General features: G+C 39.8%; 1 protein-coding gene across 1 annotated transcript in view; it reads left to right on the top strand.

Moving 5' to 3' along the window:
- The window catches only part of grik4 (glutamate receptor, ionotropic, kainate 4), a 355049-nt gene that overhangs the window by 163613 nt on the left and 165978 nt on the right, over positions 1-25458 (top strand). Inside the window, exon 3 of the mRNA XM_059513707.1 lies at positions 20551-20685. Coding sequence (XP_059369690.1) covers positions 20604-20685 — 82 coding nt within the window. The 5' untranslated portion in view covers positions 20551-20603. The remainder of the gene's footprint in view (positions 1-20550; positions 20686-25458) is intronic.

The raw sequence follows: 25458 nt of genomic DNA, 5'->3' as shown, positions 1-25458 counted from the left end.
TCCAATGCTGAGTCATTCAAAGTTCTTCTCCTTCCACTTGCCGTGGAATCGCTACGGCCACAATGATTGTTTCCGACCAGGTCTCAGTGATGAATGAGTGGTTTTGTTTTGCTTGTTTGTGCAGCTTGGAGGTGGATGGCAATAGTTTGTTTACTGCTTTTGGTAACAAGTACCACCTTCAATCTTAAATAATCCCACAATGCAATGGCAATGCACTCTATAGTGTTTGTGAAACTTTTCGAAGCGTAACGAGAGCCTCTTGGTCTAAAACAGTATTGCTGTTAAGATGACCAATTTATGGCCATTCTGCAACATTTACCTTTTTTGATGAGCTGCACATTTATTTACAGTGCAGTGTAGTACAAAAAAAAGTACTCATTATTTTTTTTGTCTTGTACGCCCTTGAAACAAGATACAACTGCTTGAGACGCAAAATTGCATACAACAATTTAATTGTTTTCAGAGAACAAATCTTGAATTGTCTTTTTTCCTATCTATTTTTCATGTTTAAAGCATAAACGTTACTAGATTTTCTTAGAATATGCTTAAACCAAGAAAAACCCCAACATGCTAAAGGAATAAAAAAAATAATCCTCAAGATACTGTATATTCTCTTAGACACAGTTAATATTTAGATGTTTCTGCAAGGATAAAGCTAAAATGCTAAGTAATGTAAAATTATTTTTTACTTCATGTATTTATCAACATATATCCGAAATTATTTATTTATTGAAATCTGAGAACTTCTGAGTCTGAGAACTTTCACTCTTTTTCATTGAGTTGCATCTGTAAAGACGTATTTTTCACCCTGTGTTTCTTCCTCTCTCTCTAGTCCACACACCCGCCTTCTTTTCAGGCCTTTCATTTATCACATCCTGATAATTCAAGGGCTGCTGGGAAAGCTGCATTTACCCCACTGGTATAAATCTGCTTTGGGGCATTAATTCACAATCAGCATATGTTAGTGCACTTTAGGAGAATTAAAGCAATGGCGAAAACACACACATAGACGCTCTATCCTATAAATGAAAAATTAATTTAGAAATTTAGCACCATGCCACTGTTGCCTGCTAGCACTTAATTCACTTAATTGACATTTTAAAGGACATTTTGTGATGTATTTAAGTAAAAGTCTTTTCCTGTGGCACTCTATTTTTGTTTTGCAATAGACAGATAATATTCTATAAAAATAAATAGTTGTGTTGTGCTGATTAATCGCATCCAAAATAAAAGTTCTTGTGTATGTAAAATATATATATATGTGTATGCATAGTGTATACATTTATTATGTAGACTATATATAAATACACACATACATGTATATAAAAATATGTTGTTTATATGTTACATATATTTATATGTAATATAAACTATATGAATATAAATATATACATGTAAATAGGACTGCATGATGTGTCGTTTAAGCATCGATATCGCGATGTACAAATCCACGATAGTCACATCGCAGGATGTGCGATGTAGGCTGTCGTAGTTGATCCGTTATTCATTAACTGTACGGGCCAGCTGCTCCCCGGCCCTTGACGAATGTGATTAGCGGATAAATTGCACAGCTTAACCATCATAGAGTGAAAGTTTATCATTTGCATGTGTTTTTAAGTCCTGTCAGTTTAACGGCAGAAAGAGAGAGAGCGCACGCAGGAGAGAGAGAGCGAGCACGTGAGAGAGAGAGAGCGCGAGAGAAAGAGAGACAGAGGGAGAGAGAGAGAGAGAGAGAGAGAGCAAGCCCCGGCCGCACGCTCACCGTCTTCAAACAACACGAGCGCTGTCTTGCTCTCTCTCCCTTGCGCATATTAATCAATTGACACGATGGTGTCGAGGTTTAAATAATTTAAAATGAGAATGTAAGTGTGCTCACCCCATTTTTGTTTATAAGAAGATTTCATATCGCAATATATATCGCAGAAAAATAAAATATCGCAATGTAATTTTTTCCCAATATCGTGCAGCCCTACATGTAAATATTTTCTAAATATATATTGTGTCTGTGTGTCTTTATATATTCATAATAAATGTACACAATACACATATTTATTATGTACACAAAAACTTTATCAATCTTTATAAATTTTATGAAAAGGATTAATCGCATTTAATCCTTGCCCAGCACTTATAAATTGTATTTTATTTTAAGATATTTTTATATTTTCAGGTGTCCCACAAGTTGTTTCTTTCTCTTGCTTCTCCTGTCAACTCACAGGGCTCATATTTACCGTAGTAACTTGCATGTAATGTTCCTATCTGTCTCCAACGCATTCATGAAACACTCTTTTAAGGAGAAGAAAAACATCCTTGAGATATTGGTTTAATTTAAAAAGTGTGTTATAATTGCCTTAATTGACACACATTTCCCATTAGCATAGTTGTTTATTAAATTTCGCTCACCCTCGACTAGACTGACACTTCCAGCGCAGCACATTCACTGAGAGGGTCGAGGGGTTCGACGAGGGCGCCGTCTGTCTGCTACCAGATATTAATGTGTGCAATTTGTATGTGTGCATCACCGGAGAGCAGCAGGCAGAGAAAAGTTGCTTTTATGGCCCAGGCTTTCCTCAGCACAAGCAAACACCCCCAGGATTTCTGGGCATGGCACATAATTGTGGCATTAAGAGCCGGTCAGGCCGGTGGCTCATTAGGCCTGCTGTAGAGACAGCCACAGGGGCCTTTGGGAGGCAGGAGAGGCAGGTAGAGGCGTGTGGCGCGGAGCATCAGCGGTGCAGCCGGGGGGGGGTTAGGGCAACTGGAACGGAGGGATGGTGCAATGCAAGGAGGCCACTTTTATTCTGACGAACCCTACAGGAGGAGTGGGTTGCTCTTCTCTGCAGTTTCTCATTAGTTAACCAATGCTAACTAAGCCCAAAGTCACCCGCCAACTCAGCTGCCGCTGCCACAGATCCCTTGCTGAAGGATCGACCGCATTCATATATGCACAGTGAAGCGAGAGCTGCTGAAACATTCGCCCTGAGGATTATGGGATACTGTGTTGTGAAACATGCCGCAGCCATTTTGTGAAAACTTTGGAGCATGTATTGATGGTGGGTGGTATGGTCTAACAACAGTTAAAGCTAAAGTGTGAAATTATTATCAATATATGAATTACATACTTAAACTTATACATTTTTTAAATATTTGATTTAATTGCATTTATTTTTAATCTCATTTAAACATATATAGTTTTTAAGCCAGAGTGTGTAATAAGAAATATAAATTATTATTAATATGTATATTTTAACTTCATATTTAATTTAATTGCATTTATTTTTTATTTAATTTAATGTTATCTAGTTTTCAAAAGTTTTATTTTAAAAAATTGTTTATTTATTTGTATTTGTTTAAAATTGTATGCATTTTTTTTTCTTGCTTCATTCCATACCATAGTTTATAAAAAAATAAAAATAAAAAAAAACTCCTACTGTCCTCCTCCTGGTCCACCTTCCTACCAAATGAAGAGTCAGTCCTGCTTCTACATACCTTACTATAATTTTTCAGCAAACCCAAAGACCTTAATTAGCTGGTTCAGAGGTGTTTGATTAAAACTGGTCCTGAAGTCGGCAGGTGAGGAGCAGGATTGAGCACCCCTGCTCTCCCTGCAACTGCTCACACTTCTGTTTGTGAGGTTGCAGATACAGAAGAAAAAAAAAACCAGGAGGCCTGGTCATGTGGCATTAAATAAAGACAACTCTATGGCGCAGTCACCCTTTTAACGAGCCTGTTTGTTTAGTAACACCAATGCGTTTATACAGAAAAATTACTTTTCTTGTGACATTTTCTGGACAGCGTGTTGTGTCAGTATAGTGTTTGTAGCTGTTACCGTCAATCTCAGCTGCCAAAAGAAAACTAGAAAGAGATGTTTGTTCATTATCGTTGTTTCTTCATGTCTTTTTCTTTAGTCTGTATCTTCTGTCATTCTCATCTCTCATCTATGTGGCAGCTTGCTGAGGATTCCACTGGTGTTTTTCTTCTCACTCGGCCCACAGATCAAAACAACACACCAATCAGTGGACAACTTTAGGTGTGAACACTGGAATTCATTACAGAGATTTTAAAAGTATTCTCTCCGCTCATTATAAAATTGACCTGTTGTTCCCTCTGAATGCTGCATCTTATTACACTGTAACTTACAATGGCACCCTGTTTCTAAAAAAGGAGAAGAGATCAGTTTGATTGGTTCATTTAGACCTGAACTCTAAATGAAGTTTTAAACTTTATTTTGCTTTAAGGCCATTATGCAGGTAGTCAGTTCTCTAAAAATAAGTGGATTAATTAGGATCATATGTGTTCCTTTTTTCTCAATAGTGATCGCAGTGTTGTTTATTTCTTCTTCTTTTTCATTAATTAATTTATTATTTAATAAATTGTGGGGGGTTGTGTGAACATCAGCTTTCTTGTTCTGTGCTATTTATTTAAACACTTTATTTAAAAACATTACAAATTACAGTTTGACAGTCTTTTTTGATATTGCAGCATGAAGCACATTTATAGTTGTATTATGTTCAAGTCCTTCTGGGAAGTGATTTGAACTACGACTTTCCAACTTATAAATACAAACGTTTAGTTGGAAAGTCGTAGTTCAAATCACTTTGGTGGAAACCACATGGTGATATATGTTTTTTCTTTTTAACTATGCATCTGTAAAATTATATATAAAAAAAACGTTTATATATATAACTATAAACATCATCATAGAAACTGTAACCATGCTTCCAGCCGTAATTTATCATGAGGTGCAAGATTTAAGCTGGTGATAAAGCTGGAGATAGAGATGCTTTTACCGTAGGAGTGATTGTTGGACTTGAGGATGTCAGGAACTCTTCAAGATGGACTGCTTCACTTAAATGCAGTTAAAAACTCTGTTATTACAGGCGCTGCATCAGAGCCCTGTCAGCCTTAAATCAGGGTCCTGCCCCATGATGGGAGGCATTGTGGTTACCCTGGGTAGAGAGAACCCATGCATCTCTCCCTGTGGAGATGGCGATCGATTTGCCAGTTTCTCCCTCAGCGGTTCTGGTGTCATTTGTGGTTAGTCTCTCAGATGGGCAGGTGACAGCTAAGCTGTGAAGACGATGAGCACTGCATACTGTCTGACTCGTCTCCGCTTTTTAGTCGACTCAGTCATGCACTTACTCATTCAGGATGTACAGAACTACACATTTTCTTTAGCTAGCAGCCCACTGGGTTCTCTTGTGATTGAGGAAGCCCTGTATAATTAGTCTGTTTACAGTTTTGTTTTATAGACATGATCAGATATAGAACATACTGTAAAGGTGTTCTCCAACAGGACATCTGACAGATATTCAAATAAAGAGTAGACTAAAACTATACCCTTTTTTCACCAAATTGTCATATTTCTCCTAGAAACATATTCTGTACAACAATGGGAACATCGCTCACAGCAGGTGATTTGAAAATTCAGAGAGTAATGGCTTGAAATGTATTGTTGAAGGTGGTTTGTAATAAAAGCGTTGCTGTGGCTGTGCATTAAAGAATTGCAAATTGATTTCAGAAGCATAGGCTTTGTCATTTTGCAAATGTTGCATCGTATGTGGTCTTTTTGAAATTCATCCATGCACCGCTTGTTTTCCTGACATATTTGGGGAGAAATTGAATGTGCTGTCAATCAATCAGCATACACCTGTGCATGATGCTTTTGAAATATTAGATGCAAACCCCCAAAATACAAAGATATTATTAATAATATAATAAATTAAAAAAAACATTGTTTTCATTATTATTATTATTATTATTATTATTTAGTTTGTCTCAATATTGGTAATAATTGTTAAAAATTAACATATATTGTATTATAAATATATATTTTTTTATTGATTAAAAGTTTGTATTTTGGTAGGATTAGGGATGTAGAATATAGAATAAATGCTTAATAAGTACTAATAAATAGCCAGTATATTAATAATAGGCATGCTAAATAGTAAGTGAGAAATGGTCCCTATATTAATGTGTTACCATAATATTTTATGTTAGAAAGTTCAGTTCTGCACTTACTTTGAGACAGAACTTTAATGGAAGGCACTTTTCTTATTTAAACTGTTTTCTCTTCCATAAAAGTCAGATATCTGCAAGACCACCTTGGCCTTTATTGTTATACCTCTGTTGGCGGTGTGACTTCTGTAAGTACCTGAGACACCTGAGTATCAGATCCCACCACTAATGAAAGCATCTATTTGAGAGTGCATTTCCTTTGCTTACCCAAAAGATCAAATCTCCAATAACTGGCGCAGGCATTTCTAAAGTCTTGTACTGAAGTGTTAATATGACATTGCAGAGCTGCAGTGTGGTTTATTGGAGTTATGAATATGAATGCATGTCCTTAGTGACTTCAGATAATGGATTCTTTACACTGCCTCAGTGTCCTTGGCCTTCTATCAGAGCAGATTTCGTCACCTTATGTTCACTGTCTCATCAGAAACCCCTCGTTCTTTGATCAGGAGCCTGCAGAAGGGTCGAAAGGTTTAATTTTTTATTGTGTTCAGAGGAGCTCTGTCTTTTGTCACTGCTCTTAATGTAGTTGTCGATTCCTCCCTAGTCATTTAAATAGGATGCTATTGTTTTTGCCATGTCAGCACAAGCTAAGCACCATCAGTCCAGCTAAAAGCCTCTGCAAAGTACTGCTAAGGATCTTTTCTACACCAAAGATTCATTTGATTCAGTTCAAATTGAGTTGAACCTAAAGAGCTCATTTTCTGAGATTGATGTGAATGATTATATATTTGAAAATAGATTGCTTACAAACAAGGCATCACAGCAGTATTTGATTTTCTGACATGACATCATTTTTAAGATTGACATGCCCTTTTGTGTGCAGACAGATATGGACCTAAAAATGCCTAGGAAACACTAAACTATTAATTACACTATTTTATGCCAAATTCTGATTTCAAGGTTTGAATTGTAACAAGTGACAAAAGAAAATGTAAACATGACCCAGACCCAGTTTTTGCTACATCATGCAGGGCTGTGTTATAATGTAATAAAACAGGAACAACTTGTGTTTATGTATTTGAACGCATGACATTGCAGAGCGCAGACACTGACTTTTGAAATTTGGCTGTTATTTTAATAAGCGCAATAAAGCTGATACATACATGTCAGTTTTAAAAAAAAAAGTTAAAAATTAAAGTTTTTATTGATATCTTTGAACACAGCATCATCAAATTAGGTAATGTTAGGCCTTTGCAATTTTTCACCCCAAAGTTGCAGGGCTGTGATGTTGAACATTTCAGTCTTTCTGCACTTGTATGTCTATTACCTATAGGAAAAGAACTTCTAACTTCAGTTATAAATAGCTTCAAAGTGTTAACAAGATGGCCTGCAGAATGAATTCACTTGTTGGGATAGAAGACATTTTGTGTCAAATACATCATTAATTGTTTTGGGTAGTGATGGATTGTATCCTTAGTTAAATATCTCTGTAACAGAGGGTTAGTAATTTTGAGATTTGCAGTACTGTTTTGCAGGTTGGGTTGAACAATGTTTGACCTCACGACTGATGTCTTTGCATGCAAGCACTTTGATGCCTGCACTTTCTCTTTTGAATAAGATACATTGCCGTGGTGGTGAAGGTGTTTAGTCTGAAGTCTCTCTCTGTCAAAATAGTAAAACACATTTGTATGCATTCCTTTGTTATGTTTTCTCTCTTTTGACCCACTTCTTAGAAGTGAACCGAAAACCAAGAGCTTCCTAAACTGCTGATTTATCATGGAGGCTAAATAACCCCACCAATGGGTTTTATGGTGGAGGATGTCAGACAATGTTAAGACCAGGCGGATTTATCCAGCGTGGATATCGCACATTTTTCAGCAGTAAAGTTTTAACCTGCGAGTGACCTTCCGATATCATGGTGATTCAGTATGCATCGTGAAACACCAGTCATTCTCCTTTACGGTTCTGCGTTAGAATGTTGTGAACCTACTGACTTTAACTGCTTTTTGTTTATGCCCTGCTAAAGCCGAAGTAGGGATCGAAGTGTATTATCCCTCAGCGGTTGTTCATTGTTTTTATATTTCATTTTTCCATTCTCATAGTTAAAAAGACATTTTCAAGGTGTATTTATATATATATATATATATATATATATATATATATATATATATATATATGTATTTATATATATATATATATGTATATATATATATATATATATATATATATATACTGTACTGTATATATATATATATATATATATATATATATATATATACTGTACTGTATATATATATATATATATATATATATATATATATATATATACAGTACAGACCAAAAGTTTGGACACACCTTCTCATTCAAAGAGTTTTCTTTATTTTCATGACTATGAGTGTGACATGAGTCACACTGAAGGCATCAAGGGCTATTTGACCAAGAAGGAGAGTGATGGGATGCTGCGCCAGAAGACCTGGCCCCCACAGTCACCGGACCTGAACCCAATCGAGATGGTTTAGGGGTGAGCTGGACCACAGACGGAAGGCAAAAGGGCCAACAAGTGCTAAGCATCTCTCGGGGAACTCCTTCAAGACTGTTGGAAGACCATTTCAGGTGACTACCTCTTGAAGCTCATCAAGAGAATGCCAAGAGTGTGCAAAGCAGTAATCAAAGCAAAAGGTGGCTACTTTGAAGAACCTAGAATATGACATATTTTCAGTTGTTTTTACACTTTTTGTTATGTATATAATTCCATATATAATTCCCCATGTGTTAATTCATAGTTTTGATGCCTTCAGTGTGAATCTACAATTTTCATAGTCATGAAAATAAAGAAAACTCTTTGAATGAGAAGGTGTGTCCAAACTTTTGGTCTGTACTGTATATATACATACTTTGAAAAATGTATACAAGAAATTTAAGGAATTTTAAAAGTTAATGTATTTTTTTGATCAGTCGGAAGTTTGAAACCAAATACACTTTCAATTTAAAAAATATACTTAGCTGATCTCTGCTGTTTGCACCATATATTGAGAATAGATTTGGTATATATTTTCGGCCAGGAATGTTATATAATCTTTTTTTCCATTTAGAGGTCATTGATTGAATTCATTCGTTCACTTGTGTTGGATGTCACTGCTAAAACACTCAGACGTTTACCCACCTTCCTAAAATCTGATTTGAAAATAGATGATATTGAGCCATTCATCATTTCTTCTGTCACAGAGTTTCTGATGTTTTCCATTTAGATCCAGTGTGGTTCAAGGGTTTTAAAGATTCAGTTTCAGTTTAGCCCTGTTTTATAGTGTTTCAATCTGTATTTGCTTTGTGATATTCAATATTAGTGATGATCCATAATCATTTAGCCGTAGGCTAACACTGGCAGATATCCCAGAACGGCTCCACCAAAATTAAGTTTTATGGAAATTCAGGTAAATTGAGTCACTTTATGCCATTCATCTCACTGAAAAAAAAAAAGTCTCCAGTTTACCTTAATTCACCCCACTTTACATAACACCATCGCTTCGTGCTTTTGTGTCTGTGACAGTCCCTCTCGTCTCTTCTTATTCAGGCCACGATTGAGACCAAGTGTAGCAGTTGTTATGATGCAGCTTTTTGGCTCATAGTTAAAGTACGATAAGTAGCATACTGTTTACAACACACACAAACATCACTGACCACCGTAGTAAGAGAGTCTGAAGTTAAATCGTTTTTTTGTCCAAAAATGGATTTGCAAATTTGCCTTGTGCATGCGTTTACAACACATTACTCTGTAGTACAAACTTTTAATGAGCAAATGTGCTACATGCTAATGGCTGGCTTTGGAAAATTGTTAGTTGCTTTTAAACAATAAATTAACAACCTTGGTACTTAAAGAGATAAAAAAAAAATCTTTATTAGAAAATTTTTTCTAACAAAGTTATTTTGAAAAACTGTTGGAGCCCTTTGACTTTCATTGAAAGTAAAAAAAAAGACTTAGAAAAAAAGAAAATTGTTGTCTTCCATACAAGAATGTCAATTGTACAGGTTTGGAAGGACATGGGGTAAATAAAGGAATTTTCATTTTTGAGTGAAATGTTTCTTTAATAATGGTAAAACACTTCATACTAACCATATCCTGCATGTCAATGGCTGGAGAGCAGTAAGGAAGGGAGAAATTGCAAGAGACCGTTAAATGTGGCAATTAAAATAACAGTATTTAATGTATTAAAAGAGATCATTTGATGTAGAGGTTAAAGACTTTGGCTGGCAGCCAAAACTTTTAGGACTTAACCCCGTATGGGGCGATTCATAAGCTATCTGCATTTTGTCCTCTAGTAAAACACTTAATCCCAGTTTGGATGAATGTTCTTGGTTTGGTTGGTTTATTCTTTGTTGCTTTTTACAAAAACATGCTAATCAGATACTTTATTATTTACTGTATTAAATTACTCTGCATTAATGTAAACATGTAACCCTTCTCAGTGTAACAAAAGAACACATTTCATTGAAAATCAAAATGATTATTTGACTAGACCATTCAAAAGAGACACTTACCCAAATTCTGCTGGCTCTCATGCACCTGTCATGGTTCACGGGGAGTGGGCAGCAAAGAGACATAGGATGAACTCAAGACAAAAATACTTTAATAAATTTACGGGCATACAAAACAGGCAGGATGACAACAAGGAGACCAGAACACATTTAACACTGGAAGCTAGACACTAGGAAACACTGGGTTTAAGTAAAGAAGCTAATCAAGGAATAAACAGGGAGCTTAAATAGGACACAACTGAGACTAATGGAACTCAAATCGGAACAGGAAAACCAAATATGGGCATAATCATAAACATGGAGCATGTGGGGGAGGAATACACAACACAAGACATGGAACGGAGTCTGACAGCACTATTGTTATTCCACAGAAAATGTTCAAACCCAAAAACGCTATAAAACACACCAGTTGCACAGTAACTCGGCGGGGTAGCTGAGTAGTGAGTGGCTAATGTGTCTTTTGATTCAATTATTTTACAAATGGTTAAAAAAAAAAATTACCGAGGCTGCACCCTGAAGTTGTAGAGAGCTACTCATAATGCGGCACGATGTTTGTTTTGGCAGCGTTTCCGCCCAGAGTGTGTGTCTCACGGCAATCCTTTTAAAAATTCCTCATATTATGTTTGATTCTTCTGGATAAATAACAAATGACATTTAATGGTGAACTTTCAAATGTTGATTTTATTTCTGCCAGGCGATTAATTTTATTCCTGGTGCATTTATTCTACTTCCAACTGCGTCTAGTCATTTACAGCTTCAAGACATTTGAAACTTCAAATGAGAAATTCAAGAAAATGTGTTATTATCCATCCCATGTATTCACAAAGTATTTATCCTGCAGTTCAGTCTTCTCATTGACATCTAGAAGAGGAATCCTCTTCCCCCGACTTGCTTTTGATTGGCAGTGGATGTCAGCTGTGAGTGCAGCATAAAAATGCTGTAACAATTCAGTCCACCTGTTGTTTTTGAGACGAGAGCTTTGATGGACACTTAGAGGTATTTGGAGAGAATATGCGATGAAGCTACGGTTATGAGTGACAGGTTTGACTTGTTTGCAGTGCTCGTGGTCTAGCAGCTTTTATCTAGCTTTAATTGAAAAGAGCTCCTCCATTGCTAGACTTTAATTTGATGCCTTTTACAAAAGGGTGGCATCCTGGGGACTGAGCCAGGACTAATTAATGTTTGGACTGAATTACTCCACATTGTATCAAATGGACAGATTTTCAATAGCAAGCCTCGTGGCAAAGTTCTTCCCCTATCGGATGGTATTGTTGCATTGGCCGGTCAAAATCAAGCTCTTGTTTCACCACATGACAGCAGCCGAGTGCGTTCAGAACAACACATGGTGATTTCGCCTTTGTTTTACTCCCCACAGCGAGCACTTGTCTTACAAAAACAAGCTACGTGCTATTTCTGTAGTATCCCATTACTGATTCAACCCTCCCTTTAAATGACTCAGTCCCACACACACAGTAATTCACAGGGAGAAAGGCTTTTAGAAGATGCTGGAATGGGGTTTAAGTGGAAACATTGCTTTTAATGTCATTTATTCTTTACATTTGTCAGTTATCATAATGATAATTAACAGCTTTCCTGCGTTCAAAAGACTTCTTCACTTCAGGAGGGCAGGGCTATTTGTGATTTTTATGTATGCCGTTTTCCACAAAAATCCTTTATATGGTATCTAGGAGATGTAATATCCCATTATTATTATTATCTAAGAAAAGCATCAGTATATAGTGTTATTACAATATGTAGTCCAGTTTTTTTTTAATTTGAATATTTGTGGCACAATGCAGATTTTTAAAGGGATAACTAACAAATAATAATAATTATTATTATTACTATTATACAATTTTGTTTTCTTGTCTTCATTTTATTTGAAACCTGTATCATTCTCCTCTGTTGAAAAAAATAAGATATTTCAGTCAATGGTGCCCAATTTTGCATGAACAAAAACGTATTTTTTCATACAAGAAAAAAGTCCCTTCAGTTCATTTTGATTGATCAGCTGACAAAACATAATATATATATATATATATATATATATATATATATATATATATATATATATATATATATATATATATTAAATAGAGTGAGAATCCAGTGGACCAAATTATTACAGTACAATGAAAAAAACATGGTGTCTAAACAGTTCTCTTACGAGATTTCTCTCGTACTGCGTCTTAGCTAAGACGCTACGGGAAAAGTCTCTTTTCACGATACACTGAAGCAAAAAATTATCCTTAATTTTGAATTTTTGTAAAGCGCATTTGCAGCAGCACACAGCCATAGGCGAGATGGTTTGCTCGCTCATTGGCTGCTCTGCGGGAACTGCATAAGCCTATCGAGCGCAGGCTGATGCAACATCAGACCAATGAGGGCGCTCGCGCCCTCCATGCCACTTCCCGCCGAAACGGGTGTGGCCTAGCCCTATAAAGGGAGCTCGAAAAGGCTGACTCACCTGATTTTTCATCTCTTCAGCGAAGCTCACGCATCGTTGGATCACGAAAGGAAGCAAGCGCCGTCAGATAGCATCTCAGCGGGACGAGCCATTCCTGAAGCCGCTGGCCAACGGTGCCTTCCACTGCCGTTCCTGCTCTCTCTTCGCACTACTAAGTCCGCTGCACAGGCCATGGGACGAGTTATGGCTTCCGCTACTGTGGCTGAGAGGCATCTATGGCTGACGCTATCAGACATGGCAGAGTCTGAATGCACCGCGTTCCTCTACGCCCGACTCCCGCTGGCCTCTTCGGATCTTCTGTCAACGAGTTCGTTGAGAGATTCGTTGAGGACCAGAAAGCGTCACAAGCGTTCAAGCACTTCCTCCCGAAGCGATCCGGTTCTGCAGCGAGTCGTGCTAGACCGGCCCCGCAAAGCTCTCAGCCACACCCCCCGCCTCCTGCTGCTTCATCGCAACAGCGTCAGCAACGCAGCTCGAGACCCCGCTCTCGCTCTACCGGCCGTCGCCCTGCGCCGCGGGGACCACGGCAGAGGATTACAGTGAGGCCAGAAGCCCCGAAGTCATCATAGCACTCCTAGGAAAGCGCCGGTGTACGAGTCCCGCTGCGGCCGAACTATCACCCAAGCGCGCCGCTGTTTCAGTTCCAGGAATTGTGACTGTCACAGCGTCTTCTGCAACACCCAAGCCTGTACAGTTGCCCGCTTGCCTGCACACAAAAGCCGTTATCACGACTACCCAGATATTTCCCGAAAAGAGTGTAATTTCTGGTGTCCCGGCCACGGCCGATGGTGCTATAAATGTAGTGACGATGCCCACTGCTCAGTGCCCATCTCCACATATAAGCACAGCCCTTCACACAGGGCTCGCGCCCATAAAAGGGACTCAGGTCGATCGCGCGAACTACATAGTAAACGTGCCCACTCCTCAGTGCCCACAAACACTATGTCACATACGGCATGTGGTTTCTGTAAAAACGAAACCCGTGCACGTTCGTGGCAGACTGCGAGTCGAAAGCACTAAATGTGCATGCTTACAGCCCACAATTACTCACAGACAGCACGAGTCCCACGGGACCCGCTCAGCCCTCCCTCACTCGGTTAAGCACCGTGGCGGGGTCGAGGACGAGCGATCTGCCCGCTGTGATCAGCGCGCTCCCCGCCTTGAATGTCACAGGCATAACGACCATGTTACAGCACATCAAAGCGCTGCCGTTGCCCAGTCAACAGAGCGCGCTTCGCATCCAACCCTTAGCCATTCATGCAGACGCATGGTCAGCGCTTCCAGGGGTTTCGGATTGGGTGCTAGACATTATAAAGAGAGGCTACTCGCTACAGTTTTTTCGACGCCCTACGCGCTTTTTAGCGCGCGTCAAAACTACGGTCAAAACAGAAGTAGCACACCTACTTCGAGCCGAAATATCAAAACTGTTGAGCAAAGGGGCTGTGGAGCCTGTATCTCAAGCTCAAAGCGAAGGGGGGCTGTACAGCAGATACTTTCTAGTGCCCAAGAAAGACGGGGGTTTCAGACCCATACTGGATCTAAGACAGCTGAACAAAGCATTGGTGAAACACAGTTTCAAAATGCTTTCAACCAGGAAACTCCTCGCGCATATTTGCAGAGGAGACTGGTTCATGTCAATAGATCTGAAGGACGCGTATTTTCAAATACAGATAGCGTCACGTCACAGGCGATACTTGAGATTCGCCTTCGAGGGCCAGACATACCAGTATACAGTCCTGCCGTTCGACTTGTCCATGGCTCCTCGTACGTTTACGAGGTGCATGGACGCAGCGCTTGCTCCTCTCAGACTTAGAGGCATGCGAGTGCTGAACTATTTGGACGACTGGCTGATTCTGGCTCAATCACGATCAGAGCTCGTGGAACACAGGGCCATTATACTCGATCACCTCGAGAAACTCGGTCTCAGTGTCAACTGGATGAAGAGTTCGCTGAACCCCAGTCAGACGATACTGTTTTTGGGTATAGCTCTGGACTCACGCTCCATGACGGCGCAGCTGTCGCCACAGCGTGCGTTGGGCATTCAGCGCGCAGCGAGCTCTCTCCGCTACGGCGTGACCTTCTCGCTCAGAGAATTTCAGAAGATGCTAGGTCTCATGGCCTCAGCATCACCAGTTCTACAGTTGGGCCTGCTCCGCATGCGCCCCTTGCAGTTCTGGCTGAAAGCGCGAGTACCGCGCAGAGCGTGGATATCCGGTCAGTTGCGTCTCAAGGTCAATCAGAGCTGTGTCACAGCCTTGAAACCCTGGACAGCGAACGACTGGTACCAATCAGGTGTAAGCCTGGGGACTTCCTCGAAAGTGAAAGTGGTGTCGACGGACGCCTCCACTTCGGGATGGGGAGCGTTGCTCGAGGGCAGACCGTTCTTTGGCCTGTGGTCAGAACGGGAAAAGCTCCAACTTATCAACTGTCTGGAAATGCTGGCAGTGGAGAACGCACTGACGCGCTTTTGTCCCCGAATCAAGGACCACCACGTCTTAGTCCATTCGGGCAACATGTCTGTGGTGTCCTACATAAACTCCAGGGCGGTCTCAGGTCCCGAAACCTGTACAGGTTGGCGGAACACCTCCTGGTTTGGGCTCAGCGCAACTTGTGCTCGCTGAGAGCAGTTCATGTGCCCGGGCTACAGAATCTGGGTCCAGACAGACTGTCCAGAAGCAACATTCCCACGGGCGAATGGTCTCTACACCCACAGACAGTCCAGCTGCTGTGGGAGAGATTTGGCAGGGCGGAAGTGGACCTCTTCGCGTCCCACGAAAATACTCACTGCCCCGCGTTCTTTTCCAAGAACGAAAGCGCGCTGTCACAAAGGTGGCCGCGCTGCCCGCTCTATGCTTTTCCCCCCGTCTCCCTCCTTCCGCAGGTGATAGAATGGGTGAGGGAAACAAGATGCTCAGTACTGCTTGTAGCACCACTTTGGAAGAACCAACCATGGTTTCCAGATTTGATGCAGTTAGCAGACACTGCCCGTGGGCAGTGCCGTTGAGGAGGGACCTCCTCTCGCAGGCCAGGGGCTCGATTTGGCACCCTCAACCGGAGTTGTGGTCCCTCCATGTGTGGGTGCTCAACGGTTACCCGCTGATCTCTCAGTGGGAGTGCTAAATACTATCACTCAGGCTAGAGCTCCGTCGACTCGACGGCTCTATGCCTCGAAGTGGTCAGTATTCTCCAGCTGGTGCACAGCTCGGGGACGTTCACCCCTTAGTTGTGAGGTGACGGAGGTTCTCTCCTTCCTACAGGAGCAGTTGGATAAGGGCAGAGCCCCCTCCACGCTCAAAGTTTATGTGGCGGTTATCGCAGCATTTTCTGAGACAACGCTCGGTCAGTCAATAGGAAGGAACGATTTGGTCATCCGCTTCCTTAGAGGAGCTAGGAGGCTGAATCCTCCCAGACCTCCGTCAGTCCCTGTATGGGACCTCTCGACGGTTTTGGAGGCCATGAAAGGTTCCGCTTTCGAGCCTATCCGAACGATTAGCCTCAAACATCTGTCATTCAAGACAGTGTTCTTGTTGGCTCTCGCTTCAGTGAATCATGTGGGTGACCTGCACGCGCTCTCGGTGAGCCCGACGTGGTTGGAGTTTGGGCCTAATGACTCAAGAGTCATACTCAAACCTAGGCACGGTTATGTGCCGAAATCCCTCAACACACCGTTTCGGGCTCAGGTTATTTCCCTGTCTGCCCTGTCGGTGTCAGAAGAGGATGGAGACTCAAGTCTTCTTTGCCCCATTAGGGTTTTAAGAACTTATATGTCTCGCTCTGCTGTCTTCAGACAGACTGAGCAGCTGTTTGTCTCGTTCAGTGGACGTTCCAAGGGAATGGCTGTTTCGAAACAGAGCCTATCCAGATGGATAGTTGACGCTATAGCGTTAGCTTACACTTCCAGGGGCCTTCAGTGCCCACTGGGTGTCAGAGCACACTCCACAAGAGGCGTCGCCTCATCATGGGCGTGGTCTAGTGGGATTTCCTTACAGGATATATGTATGGCGGCAGGATGGGCCTCGCCGTCTACATTTATCAGGTTCTATAACCTAGAGGTTCCCGCTCTGCAGGCAAAGCTGTTGTCGGTATAGTTGAATCAGTGTCCTGATTGTAACTCTGAGATCGCAAGTGCGATGCGCTGCCGACTGTTATATGGGCAGTATTGCGTAAGACCCACATTCCCACATTGGTCAGGCCTTGCCTTGAATATGTGATGTCATATTGCCACGTCTACGGACGCTGCTAGATATGGGACGGAGGGTTTCCCCCTCCTGTTCTAGGACTCTCTGTGAGTCCCTCTGGTGATTGTGCACTGTAAATCCTGGGTGTCGCTTCCAGGTTTATTGGTGTGTGATCTCTGCACGCACGGCGTTTTACATTGGGTTCCCGTAGCGTCTTAGCTAAGACGCAGTACGAGAGAACTCTCGTAAGAGAACGTACTCGGTTACTAATGTAACCTCGGTTCTCTCTAGAAGAGGGAACGAGTACTGTGTTCTCTGCCGTGCGTACGATTCACTCTGGTTCGCTTCGGCGATGAAATAAATCAGGTGAGTCAGCCTTTTCGAGCTACCTTTATAGGGCTAGGCCACACCCGTTTCGGCGGGAAGTGGCATGGAGGGCGCAAGCGCCCTGATTGGTCTGATGTTGCATCAGCCTGCGCTCGATAGGCTTATGCAGTTGCCGCAGAGCAGCCAATGAGCGAGCGATCCGTCTCGCCTATGGCTGTGTGCTGCTGCAAATGCGCTTTACAATAATTCAAAATTAAGGATCATTTTTTGCTTCAGTGTATCGTGAAAAGAGACTTTTCCCGTAGCGTCTTAGCTAAGATGCAGTACTCGTTCCCTCTTCTAGAGAGAACCGAAGTTACATTAGTAACCGAGTACGTTTTCGCTAGTAAATTTCATCAAAAGTTACAAACGAATGGCAAATAATGCATTGAACTTGAAATTCTGAAGAAGAAAGTTTTCAGTTACACTTTAGTTTGGGGAACTATTAACTGTGACTTTTTCCTTAATATTACATAATTTTCTGCTTCTTAATGGTAAGGTAGTTGTTAAGTTTAGGTATGGGGTATGATTAAGGGATCTAAAATATGGTCATGCAGACCAATAAAATAAAATATGCTTTATAAATACTAATAAACAGACAATATGCTAGTAATATGCCTAACAAGCAGCTAGTTAATAAAAAAAACACTAACTTGCTTTATACTTTTTCTATTCTTTTTTCTTTTTATTTATTATATAAAAAAAAAAATGAAAAACAAGAACCTTGCTATGTGTATTGTGTTAGGCTAACTGAGACTTGTCATAGCACTTGTATATCATTGCTCTTTTGTTGATTTTGATTGCTTCCTATTGTCCTCATTTGTAAGTCGCTTTGGATAAAAGCATCTGCTAAATGACTAAATGTAAAAATGAAAATGTAAGTGTGTAGATGTGATCTAAGATAGCCATCTAAGACAGCCATCGTTTGTTTTCATTTGTGTAAAAAAAAAAAAAAAAGCTTTCATGTCACCCAGAATTCCCAGTCATTTCACCTTTAACACGTGTTCTCTGAACAATGTTTGTTTAAAGACAAAGAGAAAAAAAGAAAACACTGCATGGCTTGTCTGGGCAGAGACGGGTGGCGGTTTGAATTGAAGACACAGCGGGTATGATTCGCAAGATTCTCTTTGAGAGCGATGACAATTTCATAAACGAGTAAGAAACAGAACACATTCTATTTGGATCCTTCTGTTCATAGTCAAAAGACTACATTTTATGCTGTGTGGCATTTGCAGGGTCTCTACTTTATTTTTAATTGCCTGCCAGCTCCTAAACAGAGCCTTTAGCCAGATACATTTCCTGCCTCAGTTCATATTAAAATGCTTCCTATATTTGCAAGATGAGTTTCTCATTGGTATTAATACATTTTTATCGATTAAAAAGCAATTCCTTTTGTGAATGTGGCTTAGAAATGGATGTGCTGAAAAGAATAAGACAGTGCTGTTTAAGCAATTTTAGACATTGGTTAAAATGGATTGTGGGTTGTTTAATGGAAAAAATGCAGGGTTTTGCATGGTTTTATTTGCTGAAGTGCTAAATAAATAATTTTTCTTTTTTTATCGTTTACTCACCTTCATGTTGGTATGGGGGACTTTTTTTCTGTGGAACTCAAAATTACATCCAAGATGTAGATGAGTTTCTTCATCTAGAACATTGCGGAGAAATTTAGCATTACATCACTTGCTCACCAATAGATTCTCTGCAGTGAATGGGTGCCGCCAGAACGAGAGGCGAAACAACTGATAAAAACATCCCAATAATCCACAAGTAATCCCCATGACTCCAACCCATCAGTGAACTACTGTAGGCTGTAAAATCGATAAATCATGATTATTCACATCTAAAATAAAACACAAACTTTTGTTTTTGGATGCGATTAATAACAATCCATTTGACAGCCCTACAGTTAACGTGATTGGGATGCATTGGTGAATTTCTCCAAATCTGTTCAGATGAAGACATAAACTCAAATACACCTCGGTTGGCCTGAGGATGAGTACATTTTCATCAAATTTTCATTTTTTGGGCGAATTATTCCTTTAAAGTCAAAGGGGTCTCAAAATATCTTCTTTTATGCTCTACAGAAGAAAGTAAGTCATACAGGTCTGGAAGAAGATGAGTGTGAGAAAATGATGACAGAATGTTTATTTTTGGGTAAATTATTAATTTAAATGAATTCATCCATGCGATTATTATTTTGCTCCTAACCATTTCAGAAAATGAAAAAGCCGTTCTCATTTGCACTGCACAAGATTACAGATATTTATTAACTGTACGACAGTAAAATTAAATTACAAGTGTCAGTATAAATGCGGTTTCTCTTCTGTATTCTGCTGCTGAAGGTGCTGTGCACAGGCCATGCGAAACCATTGAAGATGATTTGCTGTAATTGCATTTGAGCAAAATGATTTGGATGTGCGTGCAGTTTCTAATTGTCATTGTATCCTGCTTCAGTAAATGAATTAGGCATGTGTTTCCTGACGTGTACCCTTTCTTGAACTGTCTGCTTGATCCTTAATGTGTTTTTTAAATTCTCTACATAAGCAAAAGAAGATAAGTTGTAATGAATAATAGCTGGTGAAGAAAGCCAGTATTTCAATAAAATAAATGTGTATCGTGAAGAACTTTTAATCTTGTGGCTTATGCCTCAGCATCTTTGAAGCAAATGCAACAGACATAGTTTGTAAGAATTTCATATTTATCATTTTTAATTTACATCTTCAAGAAAATTTTTTGCGTCTGCTGTGCCACATGATTGCCAGTGTTAGATGTGTCATTATAAGTAAAATCAATATATATGTGATTTATGTTTTTCTTCCAAAGTAAGCAAAGCATTTTACATCCCACTGTATTTTTGTCATAACTCTCTTGAATAGATGTTAAACTTGTATAAAAAAAAATCTATACTGCTCTTTTGTGAATGATTAGTATCAGTATTGTCTGATTAAAGTTGCTCTGACAAACTATTGTAGCCTATGTGTAATTCCTTTGATTGAAAAGCATGCTATCTATTCTTCTGAAGTTTTGCTGTTGTGTTTGGTGTGGCAGGTGGCTGTGTGAAGGGGGACCCCCAGGGCTGGACCCATGAGGAGTCAAAGAAGATGCTCGCAGCCTGGGCGCCTCTGCTCTTCTTAGCCATGTGGGTGAGAAATGCCACCAGTGGCCCGCTCTCATTCAGAATAGGTGAGTAATGTCTGCCGCTTTGAAGCTGTAAAGCACATCACTATCTTTGGCCTGTATCTCTCGTTAGTTCTTACGCTGAACGGTGTAATTTGTAATCACTGTTAATTAAAGTGATGGGGTTTCACACCAGATTTGCTGCCTTAAGGCAGACTGTAACTCCCAGAATTAATACACTGGAAAAAGAGAATGAGCATGTGAGCACTGCTTGTTTTATGTTGATGTTGTAAACAAAGGCAAGGAGAAAAAATTTACAGTTTTTGGTGTTGTAACACTGTGGAGGAAATTGTGGTGAAATAGATTGTGTCTGACTCATAGAGGTCACTCTCTATATAAAGAAACCTACCATATTTTCCGGACTATAAGTCGCACTTTTTTTCATAGTTTGGCTGGTCCTGAGACTTATAATCAGGTGCGACTTATTTATCAAAATTGATTTGACATGAACCGAGAGAAATGAACCAAGAGAAAACATTACCGTCTACAGCCGCGAGAGGGTGCTCTGTGGCTGTAGACGGTAATGTTTTCTCTTGGTTCTTGGTTCTAAATAAAAGCGACTTATAGTCCAATGTGACTTATATATGTTTTTTCCCTCGTCATGACATGTTTTTGGACTGATGCGACTTATACTTGGGTGCGACTTATAGTCCAAAAATACGGTACTCAGTGCACTTTTTAGGTAAATCAGCCTACAGTTGGCTTACTTGTACAGTGGAGGCCAAATTAAAATATAGGAAGGTTTTAGATTTTACATTAGGTTAAATTATTAAAAAAATTAGTGACCGTGATCATTGGATTTTGTACAGGTTTCAGGACCCAATGAAAATTTAGAATAAAAAAATTATAATAATAAACCTTGAAATACCAAACGTTCACTTTCAGTCGGTTGCTCTCGATGTCACGTCAATGACCGACTAATTTGACAAGGTGGTAGTGCAGCCTGAAATGCGCAACCCACTCGACACAGGAACGACCACCGCTGAAGTGCCGTCTCGCCAACACACGAAGCTTCCGAGAGTGTGCTGAACTCGTAGTTCACAGCAGACACAGTTGAGCAGAACGATACTAAAGCTCGACTCCTCAGCGAAAACCTGGTATGCATTGCACCTGCTGCCTTCTAGATGCAAATGAGGAGCACAGAGTAAGTAAAATGGAACTGAGAAAGTATTTTAAAGGGATAGTTCACTCAAGAATAAGCATTTCTGACATGTCAGTTCAAATTCAGCCTATATGACTTTCATTCTTTTGTTGAAAACAAAAGATAATTTAAAAAATGCATGCCATGAATAAACTTTTTCCATAAATTATTACAACATAACAGATTACATGATCTGTATCTTTTTGTCCTTTTCCATACATAGAAAAATAATGGGATCCAATTTGTTTTGGTCCCCATTGACTTGTGTTGTATTTTTTGACCATACAATGCAAGTCAAGGGGAATCGAATCTGTTTGGTTCCCAACATTCTTTAAAATATCTACTAAAAGTATTCCAACATTTTTAAACAGTCTTTGGCTCTTTAAAGTGGTTACATCGCTCTCAACAGATTTCAAAACACCACGTCATATCACCAGTGACATTAACATCCAAAACATCGCACAGGATGTTTTTTATTTTCAAGAGCACTTCAGACTTAGCATTAATGTAAAATTACTTTCAATTACATCCTCCCAGAGAGAGCGCTAATAATGTCAGTCATAATGCTGAAGTATAATTAAATGCTAACAAAAAATTAGCAAAGGCCTCAGATACTCGCTTAAGAGATGTTGTTTTTTTTGAGTTGTGTTTATTAGCACCCACACAGCCTCTGTCTCACTGGAGAAAAGCATTAAAGGACCTTTCCCTCATTAACGAAATGAATATAGCTGTTTAAACTGACTTCATTATGGTTTAGAAGGCGAACTGAAATAGAAAAAGCGAGACGGAGCAAAAAAAAATAAAAGAACCCTTTTAATGTAGGTGCTGGCTTTCAATGATCATGAAAATGTTGTCTAATCTATCTGGCGCCATATTGAGCAGTGCAAAACGTAAATTTAGTTCCAGCTGATTTAGCAAAGGGGAACGCGTGTGGTTTACCATGTGTTGTGTGTACAAGTGTGAAGCTTTTAATTCACTGTGGTAAGGCTCGGTCGTGAGATGTTTGTGCTCGCTAAAAGAGCATTGATCTGCTTATTTGGTGGCATATTACAAAAACAATCCCTCTGATTCCAGCGGCTCGGGGATCAGATGAGGCGGTGTGCTCTCATCTCCACAAAACAAGCTCCTGCTTTCGTAGATCAATTATTAAGCAGGCGATGCGATCTCCAGAGCCTCTGCCTCTGTCATCTCCTTTGACATTCAAACGAAGAACAAACGGCTCCCAACTTACCCGGGTATGGTTGGGTAATTAACCAGCGTTGCTCTCCTCCTTCACTTCTCTCTCGTCTCCTTACCTCCTGCACCTACGAATGCACCTCCGCAGCAAACCCTGTTTATTGCTGTCTCGTTTAGTTGACGATTAATTAAAACGTGTGGTTTCTGTTTTTACTGCTCCGATGTGAAGCGGCTCTGCCGAAGGTTGTATAAATAGCGCGGGCGGCATTCACGTCTTTTCTTTCCCCGCACATTGACATGATGCTGACTGCTCTGCAGGAGATGATATTTAACACTGCTGCCCCTCCAGTACATTGTCACTGTCTGGTTTGTGCAATGAAAGCATTAGGCCAAAATAGCATGTGGTGTTTGGATACTCGTCCCCAACTTGGGATGTGTACTGGTGTTCCCACCTTGATTCTTAACTAGTTTAAAGGGATAGTTTGGCAAAAAAGAGCATTCTTTTACAACCTGTTTGATTTCTTTTTTCTTAAGTGGATTACAGAAGTAGAATTAGTTTTTCTCCTAAGCCCCTAAGTGAATTTTGGCTGTCAGGTAAGTTTCTCAGTAAACATCAATTGGCTTCAGAAGACTTAGGCTAGGCCTACATTTAGACTGCAGGATATGCAAAATATGTCAGATTTTCCATAAAAATTTATCCGACTTTTGGATTGATATTTTTCACAATTTCTTCACTGACTGAAGATTGTGCATACCAGTAGTTCTTTGGTCACTTCTCGAAGAAAAGATCTTTTGCCACTTGTGTTCCATTGTGACTCAGGAAAGTCATGCAGAATTAAACTACTTTATGTGGGGTTCTCATACAAGGAAACAATGTTTTGATGTTGGAGCCGTGGCTACATATTGAGCCATAGCGCTGTGATTCAGTTTTGATTCATGATGTTTTCTTATCCTCTTGTGTGCTCTTCTCCCATCAAAAACAAGAAATGCTAGTGATTTTAGTTAGTTAATGCTTTTATATATCTAGACGTGTCTTTGAATGATTTTCTCTGTCTGGCTTTAAAACGATAAGCTACAGAGTTTGTAATGCTTCCATGACTTTTTCCTCATGTGTATTGAATAATTGACAGTGCGCGTGTTTGTCAGCCACGATACAATAAACTATGAGGATGTAAAGAAAAATCAATTCTGCCACCTCCCCTTCCCTCTCAGTCTCTAAGCACAAGCAATCGTTCATAACCGGACAACAAGAAAAGAGAAATGTATAGATTTTGCTTTGGATAGTACATTTTGCCCAGCTCATTTTGTGCCAGATAACATCTCAGACAGCCATCACTGTCAATTCCCGCTTCTAAAAGTCCATTCAGACATGACCTAATGCGCGATAGAGAAAGCAGCCGGAGAGCTGTGATTGACTCATGGTATCTGAGAAGCAGATGACCCTCTTAGGTTTATTATACCTTTAAATGGTGACCAATAGCTGTTTTCAGGCTGTAAAAGCATATAAGTAAGAGTGTATGCAGGTGCATTGCACATGTATTTGGTGCGCGTCTCTTGAGAGAGGTGGTATATAACTCAACTGGATCGCAGCTGGTAAGGTAAGCTGCTAGGCCATTTTTTAGGCCTGCAGGGGCTTTTGTACTGAAACAGTGATTCTTACTTTATGGCTGTTGTGGTCTCTGAATGTAACATAAACCAAAATAACAGTAGCAGTGCACTAGATGAGCCCAGTAGAAACATACCTTGTCTCTGCTATTAAAGATACATGACAACTTTTAAGTTTATTTACTGTGTGTAATTTAATTTAGTCAAACTATTGTATATATATTATATATACTATATAATATATATACTATATTATATATATATATATATATATATATATATATATATATATTAGGGCTGGGTAAAAAAAATCTATTTTTCGATTAATCGTTTTTTAAAATGTGGTCGATTCAAAATCGATTCTCAAAGGTCATGAATCGATTTTTTCCCCATATTTATTTCCGCAGACATTGAACGTAAGATTAGGGTTAATTTAATTACAAATCTTCTCCACTAGATGTCACCCTCTTATCTGCCTTTTGCGATGTTACCAACGAACCTGTCATTCATTCCTTCAGTTTAAAGCAGTGGTTCTGAACCCGCGGTCTGTCACGAATTCAAATGCTGCCCACCATTTTCTGAACACACACACACACACACACACACACACACAACTTTTGCAACTTACTTGAAGAAGTTAAAGCAAATGGAAACACCATAGCCTATACTACGCAGCAATCATCCTTAATTGAAGAAATGTGGCAAAACATCTCTGGAGAGAACCTCATATTATTAAATTCGAAAGTGCTTTCCATATTTGGATCAACATAGGCTACATTTGTGAACGCAAATTTTCTGCAATGTCGCGTGTCAGGTCATGCTCCCATTCGCATCCAGACTGCATCTTGCGTCCGCGA

This window comes from Carassius carassius, chromosome 28 (genome assembly GCF_963082965.1).
Source record: "Carassius carassius chromosome 28, fCarCar2.1, whole genome shotgun sequence".
NCBI lineage: Eukaryota > Metazoa > Chordata > Actinopteri > Cypriniformes > Cyprinidae > Carassius > Carassius carassius.
This window is presented reverse-complemented; position numbering and strand designations above follow the sequence as displayed.